General features: G+C 53.1%; 1 protein-coding gene across 5 annotated transcripts in view; it reads right to left on the bottom strand.

Annotated features, from left to right (window-relative positions):
- Nucleotides 1-11,533: 11,533 nt before the first annotated feature.
- Nucleotides 11,534-15,011, bottom strand: part of EPHA10 (EPH receptor A10) — a 29,274-nt gene continuing 25,796 nt past the window's right edge. For 4 of the 5 annotated variants that reach the window (XM_065744759.1, XM_065744762.1, XM_065744763.1 and 1 more), the window contains 6 exons: nucleotides 14,823-14,884; nucleotides 14,500-14,703; nucleotides 13,409-13,558; nucleotides 13,104-13,282; nucleotides 12,871-13,032; nucleotides 11,534-12,369 (listed from right to left, as the gene is read on the bottom strand). In XM_065744759.1, coding sequence (XP_065600831.1) covers nucleotides 12,255-12,369; nucleotides 12,871-13,032; nucleotides 13,104-13,282; nucleotides 13,409-13,558; nucleotides 14,500-14,703; nucleotides 14,823-14,884 — 872 coding nt within the window. In that variant the 3' untranslated portion in view covers nucleotides 11,534-12,254. Of the gene's footprint in view, nucleotides 12,370-12,870; nucleotides 13,033-13,067; nucleotides 13,283-13,408; nucleotides 13,559-14,499; nucleotides 14,704-14,822; nucleotides 14,885-15,011 lie in introns of all 5 variants that reach the window. The other variant, XM_065744760.1, reaches the window with a different exon arrangement.

Below are 15,011 nucleotides of genomic sequence, written 5' to 3'. Positions count from 1 at the left end.
TCCTTAGAAGCAGAAACACTATTTTAAATACAGAACCACTGCATTGCTTTTCCTGTTTCCCAAAACCTCCTCGCGCAGACAATATTCTCTCCTTCTTTGGAGGCTGAAATTATTTGCTACAGTCATAATTTCCTTTCAGCTCCAGAGATTACATATGAGTATTTCTCCGTGGGTATTCAGTAGCAACTCTCCCCTGACCACAGCAGAGCTTTCAGCAGAGCTGTGAGGTGTTTCCTTTCCTGGTGGAGCAGGAAAGGAATTATAATCCATTCTGGACCAACTCCTGCGTGACCGTGGGCCGTGGCAGTGCTCCCACTCCGTGGCTCAAAGCAGTGCCCGAAAGGCACAGCTCTGCAGCTCAGCAGCAATGAGATGCTCAGTGAAGAACCACTGGGGCTTGGGGCATGGCCACACGCAGAAGGGAAGGGAGGTGGATATGAACAGCAGGGACAGACCCAGCCCTGCCATCCATCCCTGCCCCTCTGCGGGAGCCCTCGGAGCCCAACAAGCAGAGAAGCAGCTCACGATGCTTTTAATCAGCCCGTGCAGTAAAAGGAAATCAGTCATGTTAAAGGAGAATCGTAAAACAGCTTTGAAAACCACAGAGCCGTGCAGAAGTGTTCAGCTTTGTTTGTTTAGAGCCCAGCCATTTTACGGTGCAATAAACCTCCCAGCACGTAGGCTGGGAGTGTAAATCCTGCTCCAGCTCCTTTGTGTGCAGCCGAACAGCACGGCAACGTGCAGAGCCATCGAGCTGACACCAGGAGCCAGGGCACTGTGTCTTTTTGTCCTTGGGCTCTCCCAGCCAGCCTGCCTGGATTTATTTTTGCCCAGCAGACAACTCCACGCTCCTGGGACGTGACAGATGTTGCGAGCATCGCTCTCCCTGCAACGCTCATTTTAATGCAACTTGCTGAGCTTCTCCAGCGTGGGTGATTTTCCACTTTGTCCCCCTTCTCCAGGTTACACAGCTTCTTTTTCTTGCTCTCAGCTCGGGCCTAAACAGAGCTCCATGGCTCCTCATCTGCACTCGGGCTTCCTGCAGCACCGTGGTTGTTGCTCTGCTGGCACAACCCTTCCTGCAGTCCCTGCCCGGAGCTGAGGGCTCAGAGCTCTGTGTCTCCCTGGGGCAGATGACAAATGGCACGTGAGGATGTTGTGGGGAACGTGCACACGCAGTGATAGAGATGTAGTGAGTTAAACGTTGGTAAAATGGATGTGGGGCTGCTGTAATGACTGTGTGTGTGTAGTGAGGATTAGGGCACGGGTGTGATGAATGTTGTCCATCAGCTGTGATAAAAAGCCCATCATCCCCAATACGTGTTTTCAAAAACTAATTTAAGGCTGAAAGAGATCCTTAAAAATGAGGAGGGGAAATTGGTTAGGATGTATTTAGAGTCCCTTGGTAGGTGTGAAGTGAAAATACTGCCTGTGGGGTGAAGGGGATGGCTGTGGGCATAATAAGAGGATGGGGCTGAGTGGGCCCAGAGGGTCCTGGAAATGCAATCAGGGACCGTGCCCGCAGCCAGCCCAGCCCACACTGACCTCAGCATCCCTCTGTTGCCATCCTGAATCTTCAAAACTCTTCAAAGCAGACGTGAGGTGTTGCCTTCAGGGAAGGAAGCTCCTGCAAAGGGATGGCAGTGTAAGCAGCACTTCTGCTAGAGGTGCTGAGAAACAGAGCCCAACCCTGCTGCTGATGGGTGGATGTGGTGCCCTGACCCTGCATGCTGTCCTGGTGGGACATCCCCTGGGAGAAAGCTCCGGAGTGGACGTGCATGTGTGTGTGCATCACCAGAAGGGTTCGGAGAAGCCAACAAACAAAACAGGAACAGCACACAGGCAGTTCAGTGCTGAGATAACAGTAAGGCATGACTGGATTTAGCTGATGCACAGCAGACCATGGGAAGAATGGCTGTTGCTGTACTAAGAGCTTTGTGACTTTGCCTTGGGCACTCTTTGTTGCTCGGCTGAATTTGTGCCGTGCCCCCCTTGGTGACATTTGTGCCCAATCCCCAGCGAGGGCTGCTGTGCAAAATGCACATGATGCCTGCAGTTCAATTCCATCTTCATAAACACATAAATGGCGACTTCTTCTGGTGCAGAACAAGTTAGGAGAGCTTGCAGCAGGTAATGCCTCTCCTCCACCAACAGCTGAGCGGGTCTGGCAGTCCCAGCACATCCCTTTGCCATGCAGCTGCCCACGGAGGCTCCCCATTGGGTTCCTGCAGCCAGAGCCATCCTGCAGACCCCGTGGTGGTGTCTCATGTGCAGCCCTGGCCTGCAGCTCCGTGCACCTGAAGGGCTGAGTTTTGCTCTTGGCTCTTCCTGGTCTTTCATTTAATCTCGCTGCGGTGTTCGCTATGACAAGATCATTAGAAACCGAGTTAATGTTGCAGAGCTCTTCCTCCCGAGCAGTGTGTAACCACGCAGACGATGCCTGCAAGACAAGAGACTTAATTGTGTTCTGTCGGTATCCAGGGGGATGTCAGCCCGTCGAATTTAAAGCCAGGCGGGATGGGGGTGGGAAATGCACCTCCATTACTCACCCAGGTTGAATGAGGTTTCGGTTTTATTATCTCCTGAAATAGCCAGTGCCTGGGAGGTGCTGATTGAAGCCATTTGAAAACATGACAACATCCTTGGGACAATAGGTGTCTAATCTAATGAAGCCAGAATGCATTAGCTAAGAGCTGCGTAAAGCGAAGAAAATGCAATTAAAGCATTCCTGAGGACAGATGTCGACCTACGTAGGGGACACTGATATGAAGACGTCGGCAGAAGTCTAATGAAAATAAATGATCTGTTTGAAGCATTCCTCAAATCAATAACGGAGCCCGAGGCACTGCTGCTCCGCCCCGATCCCGGTGCTGTCTCCCCATCCCCTCCGGTGAGGCCTGCCCTGGCTGAGGTCGGGCTGGGGACGGTGCACAGCACAAGGAGGGGCTGCAGGCAGGGTTCTCCCACCACCCTGCTCCCCCCCCACTCCAAACCTGAGCCCTTCCATCAAAACGTCCATTTATTTCCCAGCTGTGCCTGCAGGATCCCTCCTTAAGGTCTACATCGGAGAGGAGCACACAACCATCTCCCATTGCAGACATCCATGCACTGAACTACGTTTTAGTTCCACCATCAGTAGCATCGACTTCTTCTTGTGCTTCCCCACATCACTTCAGTTTCCACCTTTCTCATCACCTGGGTCGTGCTTTGGGCAAGAAAATGGGCAGAAAACAGAGGTAGAGACTGTCAGGCTTTGTGACACTTCCACAATAGGATTTCAGGCTTCGTGCAGGAGCAGACCGTGGAAGGACCATCTGCTGCCACCTCCTAATCCCATCATCCAGCACTCTGCCCCCTCCCTGCCCTCACCCTAACCCTAACGCTGCCCTCTCCCTGCTGCAGGGCTCTGGGGCTGCAGGGAATGATGCTCAGTGCCCACAGAGGCACAGGGAGTGCTGCTGTCACCTCCCTGCACGTTTCAATAAATGGGAAGGGAGGAAACGTTCCCTTATTATTCAACACGGATCGTGTTTCGCTCTCTTTCTCTCTCTCTGCTATATTGGGGCTGTGTCAAGGATGTGGGTTTTCCTGTTGTGCTGCTATCACGCACTTAGATAGAGACACCTTCCTCTCTAGACTCCTACCCCTGTTATAAATAGCAATTAAAAAACACCCACTTCTGCAAATTGCTGGCAAAAGTAACTCGCATCAAATCACGATCCTTTGGCAAGAGTTTTAATTGACAGCGACGGGTTTATCTCAAGGCCCAAACTGTATTTTTGGGAGCTTGAGTCTTTGTGCCACACCACCTCTGGCCGCAGTGCAGTGCTCTGGTTGCAGAGGAACCACTCTGCTCTGCACTGCGAGATGGAAGATCAAGGATGCTGCAGGGCTGATGCAGAGGTCCCTCTGTCCCAGCAGCACCACAAGTGCTGTGCTGCATGTGGGCCTGAGCACGTCTGGGTGCACCACGACCAGCTGCCCCTGCACAGTGCTGGGGAGCAACGTGCGAGGAGGTGTGTGTGCCCAAAGAAAGCCAAGCCAGAACGATTGTGTCAGGATCCCTGGTTGTGAAATGATGGAGAGGAAATAACCTGGACTCTTATTTGTCACAAGAACCGCTGCAGTAATTCCGGTTCTCCTGCAAAGCTGCGTTACATCTTCACTGAATCTGACTTTGCCCAGAAGCAGCCACAGCAGAGGCAGTCTGAGTCCCTGAGCCTGCTCCTCCCCACAGAGGCACTTTACATCCCACTTTACATCCCACTTACCCAGGGAGCTCGTATTTACAGTTGTAAACAGCTATTTATCCAGCACGCCAATTGCCATCACCCCAGAGCGCCTAAATCTCACAAAAAGCATTTTCATTGCCCTATTCATCTCTTCCTCTCCTCTTGCTTAATGGAGTTCACTTAAAAATATTTAACAGCATAAACTCCCACAGCTGAGTGCCATTCCTGTGGCTGCTGTGTCCCAGTGTGTGTTCCCAGGGCTCTGCCCCAGCTCCTGGCTGCACACTACACTTCTGCTTTGTCCCAGGTGCCCCGGGGAAGCGCTCGTGCCCTGTGTTGTAGCACTGTGTTGGTCTCATGGTGCCTTCCTCTGCTGCTCATCTGGCCCTCAGGAGACCATCCCGAGCTTTGCTTCTTGCATCAGCAAATGCAAAAAGACCCAGTGCTGCCCCAGCACTGCCCTGAGCACACATCCAACAGACACAGCATTCCCCCAGGGAGAGCATCCACCACCAGAGCACGCTCACAGAACAACCTGAATTGCACAGTTCTAAATCCTTACCCAAATGCACAAGGCTTCCCCGAAGCAGGTCTTTGTAACAGATGATCTAGGGCTCTAGAGGGGATAAGATGCTGCTGCTTTATTTCAGCTCCATTATGGAATTTAAATACTGTGCAAGTTAATGGAGATGTTTATGCCTGCACATAAAGCAGCGAGCTGTGCTCCATCCCGCTGTGCAGCGACAGCAGCTCGCTCCCTGCTGCCAGGGCTGGGGGAAGCAGTGCCACGCAGCCCCAGACACTGGATTGTGGGGGGGGGAGGGAATCTCTCCTTGCAGAGCTTTGTGTCTGGGGGAAAATATTAAACTGACCATTTGCAAAGTGTGACTTAATGACCATCCATGCTTAGCAGCACCCGCCAGCCCGGGGTGGAAGCATCGCTAATGAGTGCTTCTGCTCAGCACTTCCTCGTGCCGTTTCTCTCTAATAAACGCTTGATTTGGTGCCACACACACATGCACGCACCCACGGGGACACTCCAGGATGGCTCACTGCTTTTGTGGCTAGATTTGAAACACGTGTCCCCGAGCAGCCCCCACCACGAGCGTGCTGTGCTTCCAAACACTGCACCGAGCTGAAAGGCCACACCAGGGGCACGCCTCGTTGCATGGCACATTGTGGGAATGCATCAAAGAGCAGAGCAGGCGAAGGGCCAGCGCTGATCCTCGTGCAGCAGAGCCCAGGGACAGAGCTGCACCCCCTGCCCCCGTTCTGCTGCTTTTGTCGGCTCCCATCAGCCGTGGGACCGCAGCCCCTGCGCCGAGCGATAACGGCTTCGCTTTGTCTGATGCTGAAGGTGCTTGTCAACCTCGGCGAGATAAAAAGGCCAAACACATTTATAATTGTGTAATTAAATGGCTCTTGTGCCTTCCAGGCGTCTCTCGCAGCTGGGCGGACGGTTTAGCGCCGGCGGTGACAGGCTGGTGGCACTGCACTGGGATGTCAGATCCTGTGTGGCTCAGCCAGGGGTCCCGGGCTGGCACCGCCGTCCCCATGGGGCCACATCCCTTCGCTGAGTCCCTGTCCCAGCCCCAGCACGAGGGTGAGGAGCTGCGGGTCCCTGAGGGCTCTGCTCTCTACTGGGTGGCTCAAGCACTGCACCCACGTCCACTCAGTGCAGTTTAAGCAGGTTTTTCTTTCTTGGGAAATAGGGATGAAAAGGCTGGGGCTGATGCTATGCAAAATCCTGAACAGCTGAACAGAACCCTAACAACTCTAAGTCTCGCTCTAAGAGAGGCTTGCTTGTCACGACCCCTCCGACTGTGAGGTTAATACATTAACCACGCGTTTTCTACGTTTGCAATTAGCAGAACAGGAGCTGGAAGTGCTGCAGGGAGGAGGTGGGCACGGGGAGCTCCCGCTAAAGGCAAACCCCAGAGCCATGGGACACGCACCCCATGTGCAGGCAATGCCCAGAACTGCTCCCTGGGCTCCCTCGGGAGCTCCCTGTTTGCAGGGCCCTGGCTCAGGCCGTGGCATGCAGCAATCCCAGATGTGCCACGGCACGGGGAAGGGCAGAGGTGGGGGAACAGAGGGAGATGAACACAAGGAAGGATGGTGCATCCGTTCCTGTGACACTTCAAGCAGCAGATCGCTGATTATGATGATAGATGGCACTGGTTCTTCCTGATAATTAGCAGTCGTTCATATTTAAATGGAACTCTCCCTCCAGAGCCAGGGTTTATTAAATGTTCCCTGGATATGGCTCTCTCCTGCTCTTCCTGGCCCCTTCCCCAGGCTGCTTTGCCACCTAAAGACCAACTCAGAGGGGAACAGAAGGCGACGGTGGTCCGAAGGGAGGTGGGACACGAGGCAAACAGCAAGGTGACAGATGCTGCTGTCCTTGGAGAGCAGGGACATGATTTTCCAGATGTTTTCCAGAGCTTCCTCAAAGACACTGCATGTGTCAGGGGCTGATACGTGCACTGCTGGATACACAGACACATGCACAGCTGCAGCCCAGGCTGGAAACTCCCCCTCATACCTCCGAGGACAGGGATTAGATCATGAGACATTTGCTTGGGTCTGCTGTGCAGAAAATATTCAGCCCACTCAGCTCCACCAGCAGAATGGGGGGGGGGGGGGGGGGGGGGGGGAAGAAGAAAGGAGCAGAAGCTTCAATGTCAGCCCGTGCAATCCATCACTGCAGCAGGGCAGGCATAAAGCAGGGAGCAATAAGTCATGCAGACAAAGCTTCCAGCTCAGACCAGGACACACGCTGACACTGTGCAATGCAACCCAATAAGCCCAAAAATCTGCCTCCCTCGTAGATAACGCATGGACCCGGCCCTGGGGGGGATGGGGCAAGGGCTGATGGAGTCCCATGACCCCACTGCATGTCCCTATCCCATAAAGGAAGCATCCCACTCCCACCCCAGTTGTGTGATGGTACCCAAATCTCGTCCCCCCCCCTCAGGAAAATCATCAAAAAAAGGGGGAAAACACCACACAGAGCTCCAGGAGGCAGCAGCACAGGTAAAGCCTGAGCAAAAAGCACCTCTGATGGCTGAGCCTGCGACCCACTATTCATAGCCCCGCTTCAGAGCTCTAATTATTTCTTTATAGTGCCAATATAGCCCTGGCCGGGCTCCTAGTGAAGACTGGCTGAATTAATTGATCGACAGAAGGCAAATAGACTTCACCCCGTTTAAGCACCCATTCAGTTCCCTTTTTGGAGCAGCTGTCACTGTTGTCAGTGCACTGCAATGAGGCTTTGTACACACTCCCTGGCATTAAGCAGCCTAAGAAAAAGAGAAGGAAAGGGATCTGCTGAATTAGACACACTGAATTATTTCTAAATATTACTATTTGTGCAGTGCTTGCATTTAACGTGCTGGCCATACGCTGCTCGCCTTTCCCCAGTTAAACCATTTATTGCATGCCTTGAGTGTAGGAACTCAGCACCTCTGCAGAAGGAGCAGGAGCTCACTTGCTATGAAATAAAGCAGGACTTCATTTTACACCTGGTTATGCCTCAAGCTCAGCATGATCTGGCACCTGGCACCCTGCTGCCACTGCCTTTTCCATCAGGATACCTGCAATGAGCCACACAGACAAACCAGGGCAGAATTAGTGTTGTTTTTACTTGGGTATTTAGGCATCTCATTATTGCAATCTTCAAACATAGTTCAATAAATACAAAATTAACAAAAATGTCAATAGATCTTCATTACCATCTATCATTATTATTATTGTTATTATTATTCCAAACCAACGGTGATTCCCTGGAGATGTCTGACTAACAGCTCAAACATTGAATGTACACAGTGTCCCTCATGATCTTATATTACATTTGTTTCAAGCTTATAAAAATATATATTGACTTCTCAAGTATATATTTACAGTATATAACACGTGGTTAATGACTCTCAAAAAGCAGCTGGAGGTGAACCAACGTGATCTGCACTGACTCTGCCTCTACTCCTGGCTGCAGGAAACTGTCCCAGAGAGGAGCACGGCTGGGAGCTGCTCAGGGGGAAAGCAGGGCTCAGCATGGGAGGGGAAGGATTTGCAAAGAGGAGTTTCTCCAGGATGTGCAGAGAACTCTGGAGGAGAGGCTGTGCTGTGCCTCTTCTCCCTGGCCAAGAGGAACATCTAGTGGAGACATCCTCCTTAGGAACACAAGGAACAGCACAGCAACAGGAGGCTGCACGTGTGTGTGGGGCTGATGCTGCTCAGGGTGGGATGGAGGGTCTGGGAGCACCAACTCCTGCAAGGGCTCAGCAGAAAGCTAGAGATGCAAACCCAAGCCACGTGTCAGCTCAGGCAGGTCACCAGGTGCTCCTCCCTCACTCCTCTCCAGCCCAGTCACCTGGTGCTAATGGTTCAGGTGGGCTGAGCTCTGCCCCACACCCTCCTGAGCACTGGCATGACGTGTCTGGGGAGCTCTGCCCACGCTGCACGGATGGGCTGAGAGCATCTCCTCCTGAAGCATTTCCCTTGGCCGAGCAGCTGCACAACAGCGTTGCTAATTAATTTAATTATAAGGCATTGAATACTTCCCCAAAGAGGAGGTGCTGAGAGGGCACAAGTTAATTTTAAAATCGTAGCAACAATTTATAACTTAATCTGCTTGGCTGATTATCTTCAGGGCTGAGAGAGCTCGGTCACAGCCGTGTGCTGGTGCCACCTGTGAGGCCATGAAGCAAATTCCCATGGCATGAAGGAGGGACCAGGGTGGCCACCGTGCCTCGCTCCTGCCCTGGCCACAGAATGATGCTGCTGGAGAGAAACAGCTCTGAAACACTGCATCCCTCACCACAGAAAGTCAGGAAAGTAATTAAACACGGAATTTCTTTGGGGAACAGCTAGAGAGTGCAGTACAAGAGCCTGATTCTGCAGGGGAAATGCTCAAGAAGTGATTGAAAAATGGTCTCATTTTTAATTGGAGTACTCCAGCACAGAGCCAGCATGCAAGTGCTCAGCCATGTGGATTAGGGGGCTTTGTGAACTCACTGCTGGGGAAGGATGAGGACAAGGACTTCCTCACCCCGACATCCCCCTTTGCCTCTGCAGGGAATGCAGACAGTACATCAGAGCTCGCCAGGTCTGTCACTTCTGTCAGCATTGCCTTTGGTTGTAGGTTCTTAAACGACAAATAAAACCCAGGAGCTTTCCCAAGGAATAACGTTTTATCTGTCAGAAAGAGAATTTCACTCCCTCACCCACTTTTTGCCAAGAATTCATTGCTCTCGGGTACTTCTGTGCACGCATCCCTACACCTGACCTCACACACCAGGCACACAGGGACCTGCACTGCACAGACACGGGTTGTGCAGGAGCACCCAGCTGCTCCAAGAAGCTGCCATCAGATGTGAGCACCCATGGACTCCCTGCACAGCTGTGGGCAGTGGCTTCAGCATGCAGTTCCTCAGCCTCCCCCAGTGGGTCAGGCAGGTGTTGCAGCACCTGGAGCACCTCCCCACTGCTTTCCCCAGTTGCTGATCGCTGTTCCTATCGCCACAGTTTCATTTCTTTTTGCTAGCTTCACTTCCTCACCATTGGACTTGAGATGCTCAGGGCCCTCAGCACCTTCATAGAATCATACAATCATTAAGGGTCGAAAAGACCACTCAGATCATCCAGTCCAACCTTCCTGCACACCACAGACCCCAGGTAAGGTCTTCTATGTGCTCGTGGCCAGCAGTTTTCCAGCCCATGGTGCCCACCATGGCACTGTGTCACCCTGCTCCTGGCCCACCCTGCAGCCACCTCCACGCAGGAGGGATGGGAGTGGGAGATGTGGGATCACGTTGGCTCAGCTCCCTGCCTAGAGACCTCTAATATACTTTCTCTATAGATAAAATGTAAACATAACGAGCATACAAATTGCACTTGATCCTCGGGATCTGGCATTTCTACCAAATGAAGGTTTCAGTTCACTATTATTACTCTTCTGGGTGTGACACGGCAGGATGATGGCAACGGACCCAAATGACAGCAAAACCTGAAAGCAAATTATTTCTGTAAACCAAAAAATAAAAAGACCAAATGGCATTGGGGAATGCTGTCCAAACTGCAGAAGGAGAGCACTGAGAGCTGGTGGCAGCTCACTGCAGCACTGCCTGCAAATGGCAACGCAAGGCAGAAAGAGGAGAAGTATACTTAGCCAGCACCTTCTTGACACTGCTTGCTGGTGCTCAGCCAAAGAGCTCTGATCTCCGATGCAATCACACTGAAATAGCTGAACAAAGTTAAATGTGGTCTTGAATACTCACGGCCCTGGTCTCAGCAGCCAAGCCAGAGGGCTCTGAGGGCACAGCATCGTGCTGGTTTGAAGGAACCCACCAGGAACGGGGCTTTGCTGAACGAAGGCTGGATCCCTAAAGCAACTGTGAAGGCTGTGGGGCCAGGACAGATGTGACCTCGTGGCAGGTGGGTGCCACGCCAGCCCTGTGAGCAGGCTGTGTCAGCTCACTGCCTCCTCGATGCATCCCCCTCAGCACAGAGTAACAGCAGATCTGAATCCTACGCATACAGACTCTCTACAGCATTCATTCCTTTTGTAAATCTTTGTCTTTCATCATTAATAATTCACTTGCAATACGTACAGATGATAATAAAAGGCCTACAAAGCTCTGTACAAGGCTGCAAAGACCCGTTTAATTAACTAGCTTCAAAGAAACCTTGTATTGTTAAGCAGATGCTATTTATGCCTTCTGTCACGGATTGGGCCTGTAGCAGAAATGCCAGTGCACGAGGCACGTCGTGCAGAGCTGCCACACAACAAAGTGCTGCGTGCCCAGCTGGCACCCAGCAGCACCCATCCCTCAGCCATGCAGCACTGCTCTGTTTCTCTCTGCAGGACGGGGCCCTGCAGCACTGACTGCACCCAGCTGAACCCATCCTCTTTCCCAGTGGTTATTTCTATACCACCACCCTGAGCCACAGTGCTGGGACTGCAAAGTGAGCACGGCTGCTGGCAGACCTCTAGATTCTGCGTTAGTGCTGGGGGTGATCAGACCCCTCCACTTTTTCACACTCCCAAAGACATCTCCTGCATGCAGGGAGCAGCTTGCCAACATGGGCACACCTCACTTCCACTGCCCTCCTGCATCTCGTCTCTCCCGGTGCCATCACACCCCCAGCGAGGCATGATATGGGAAGCAGGGAAAAGGGGCGAAAGGAGCACCAGGTGCTTTAGCATCAGCCCTGTAAGGGCAGCAGGTTCCTGCTCACTGCTGCTCTGCTCTGGAAGTTCCCATCCCACTGGATGGGCTCAGAGAACGTACTGTGACCTGCACAAAAAGCAGCAAAGGCTGAAAGCATCAGTGGGGCAGCCCAAGGCTCCTCTGCTCTCCCTCCCTTGGCTGTGACTCCCTTCCATTTCCATTTCCCTCTCTGAAATCATCTTGTCAAGAGCACCTTCCAAACACTCAGCACTGCACTTTGGCGGGGAATGCTTGTTTCTGTTCACTGACAGTGGTGTCAGGATTCAGCAAGGTGACTCTCGGAGTGGAAGGGACGTGGCTGGGACAGAGCTTCCTTCCAGTGTGCCAGATGGGCAAAGTCACCTTCTCGAAGCTGGGCGTGAGCCTCTAAAAATAAAAGCAATAAAAGCTCCTGGTGGGGTTGGTAGAAGATGTCAGCCTGTATAAAAATACCCATGGATTTCACCAGTAGGACGTTAGATAGGAAAATGCTGTCAGTTCTGGATGAAGACAGCGCAGAAATGTTCATCCACCCTGTTAACCCAGTTACCACGTGAAATGGCATCACTGCAGTTTGACTCATCTCACAGAGCAGCGATGGGGAGAACAACAGCCACCCGAGCACGCTGTGCCTGGGAACACTCAGCTTCCCCAGCACAGGGGATGGCACAGCCTGCCCTCTTGCCACGTGGAACGACTCATCTGGCAGCAGCTCACTGAATCCCTCGTCCCACCTGAAACCGGGAGGTTTCTGAGATTTGGTCCAGTGTGGGCCAGCACCTCCTCCTGCTCTGCTGGTCCGTGCTCCGTGTCACACCTGCACGCCTCGGCCATGCATCTGGATCACCTGAGCCCGCAGGGTTTGGATGCCACTGAGGATGGTCTTCTGGTGCTCCACCTGCGTGATCCCCAGGCTCAGGATGTCCCTGCAAAATACACCTCGCCGTCAGGGGAACAAGCCTAACCTCAGCCTCCCATGCTGACTGCTCCCCATCGATTGGCAGGGTGAATTTCAGATCACTGGGCTACCCGCAGGAGTAAGGAAGCCCCCAGTGCACTGTCCCAGCTGAACAGCATGGACCTTGGCAGGGAGCCTGGGGGTAACATGAGATCGCAGCACACGACAGTTCCCGACACAGCTGCTGGACCTGGAGGCCCCACGCTGCCTTTTGTCAGCAAACTGCTCCTCCGTCTGACCCCGCTCTGTGTACGGGCCAAGTAACACTCTACTCCTGCCAGAAATTACAGGTTAAAATCCCAAACCACAGCACAAGCAAACAAAGCCACGCCAGCGAGCCCCTTGCAGGCACACTTGGGAAGATTTGCCCTCTCCGTTAGCCACAAGTGGCTGTAACTTAGAAACCTTACCAAGCTCTGCTTAAACCAAACCCAGCAACGCCAGGCTACAGCCTGACCCCCTCACTTACTGTGCTGTCATCCTGGCCACGGACTCTAGGTAGCAGCAGCCTGCAGCAGTGAAGTTATCCCGGTACCTGCCCATCCCTATTGCTTCCAGCCACTCTCCCACAGAGCTGAACGCGGGGAAAGCTGCGAAGGAGCGCTCAGTGAGGGGCACAGCACTGCGGGACCTGCGGGCAGAAGGGAGGTGAGAGGCAGCAGGGACCCGACCTCACAGGCACAGGGGGCAGAAAGGAGGAACCTGGTGCATGGAGGCGGCTCTGGGCTCTGCAGCATCTTGCTGAGGACGTCGTGGATGTGGGAGAACTTGGGGCGCTGGCTGCGCTCCTTCTGCCAGCAGTCCAGCATCAGTTGGTGCAGTGGTGGCTGGCAGTGTGCTGGGGCAGGCAGGCGGAAGCCATCCTCCACTGCCTTCATCACCTGCACGGAGAGGCAGAGAGGTGAGGGGATGGTGAATAGAGACTGCAGCAGACACGGAGAGCTACCGTGGAGGCAAGCTGCCTGCTGGCTATACAGAGACATCAGGCTCGCCGTGGAGGGACTCACATCCTGGTGGGACATGTCCCAGTAGGGTCTCTCTCCGTAGGACATCACTTCCCACATGACGATGCCGAAGCTCCACACGTCGCTGGCTGGGCTGAAGTGGTGGTACTGGATGGCTTCAGGGGCTGACCACAGCACCAGGCTCTTCCCACGCTGCCGGGCAGAAAAAGGGGAGAAACAGAACTGTCACACAGGGCAGAGAGGGACACACGTGATGCTCGTGGCCATCCTGTGCATCCTTTCCCCTGCATGCCCCGTGCAGCTATAATAGTGACAACTTGTGCCTCCGTTGATTTTAAAATGGTCGTGCAGTGGTGTGCTGCATGGGAAGGTGAGTCCTGAAATATTAATGGCGGGGAGAACGGCTCTGGGAAGAGCTGATGGCATTTCATACATTAATATTTAACGAAAGCCATCTCAGAGCTGCACAAACACACAGCTCCTCCACCCTGGCTGCTCTCCTGTAATTAGCAACCCTGTCCTCCACCTCTGCAGAACCCTCTGGATGCACTGGGGGAAACAGGTGACAGACACTGCAGCTAATTGTAATTAACAGCAGAGAGACCTCAACCCCTAAGCTACCAGCTGGGCTCCCCATGCCATGGAAAGGCTTCTCCCGAGCTCCATGGGTTGCTCAGAGCTCGGTCCCATTTCACCACACTCTCCCTAGGATGGGGATGCTTTCCTCGAGGTCTCCCTGGAGCTCATGATGAAGGCTGAAAAAATACTTCTCCAAGATCCTTTCTGCTACCAGCACACTCAGAACTGAGAGCAAAGCACAGCTCCTGACTGACCACGGACTGAACCTCATAACCAGGCTTGGGACACAGAGCTGGGCACCTGCAGCCACGCACAGCTCCTTGGCACTGCCTGCAAACAAGAAGGGCTGAGCTGAGTGCTTTTTAAAGCCTCTTTGCCTGGTTAATGTGATGTACTAACAGGTGGACTCAGGTTCTTAATTGAAAACAGTGAACTTCATTATGAATGACAAACTAGAGCTAACAAAGCCCAAAGCTGCTCACCCACGGAGCCATGCAGAGGGGCAGATCCTCACCCAATTTCATGCCCAAATCTCACTCCAAAGGCCTCCTTACCATGGTGGAGAAGATGGTCTCCATCTTATCTTCCTGCGGCCGTCTGAATCCCGTGATTTTACAAGCCAGGCTGCTGTTCACCAGGACTTTGTGGGCAGCCAGGCTTTTGTGTATGTAACCCATCTCTGCCAGGTACTTCATGCCAGCAGCGATCCCCTGCAGCATGCTGAGGAGCTGGCTGGCCGTGAGCTGGCCCTCGTGTTTCTGCAAAACAACAAAAAGAAAACAAGAAATAAAAGGGGAGGAAGAAAAGCCAGAGCTGAGCGACGCCTGCTGAAGCCTGAGAGGGTGACAGAGCCCAGCAGTGAACACACAGCACTCACCCTGAGGAAAGAGTCCAGCACTCCGTTCCCCATGTACTCCATCACTATCATCATGGTGTTCCCTGCACGGACAGACAAGGAGCACCGTGTGAGTGCTGCTGCAGGGAGCTCACCACGGGGGGAACAGAAGCACAAGAGCACACAACTCCCAGCCCTCAAACCTCCCCGCCTGCAAATATGGGATGCTTG

The sequence above is a fragment of the Cyrtonyx montezumae genome, unplaced genomic scaffold (assembly GCF_038088225.1).
Source record: "Cyrtonyx montezumae isolate F1298 unplaced genomic scaffold, pur_monq_1.0 scaffold_31, whole genome shotgun sequence".
Classification (NCBI taxonomy): domain Eukaryota; kingdom Metazoa; phylum Chordata; class Aves; order Galliformes; family Odontophoridae; genus Cyrtonyx; species Cyrtonyx montezumae.
The sequence above is the reverse complement of the archived record's forward strand: the minus strand, read 5'-3'. Positions and strand labels throughout refer to the sequence as shown.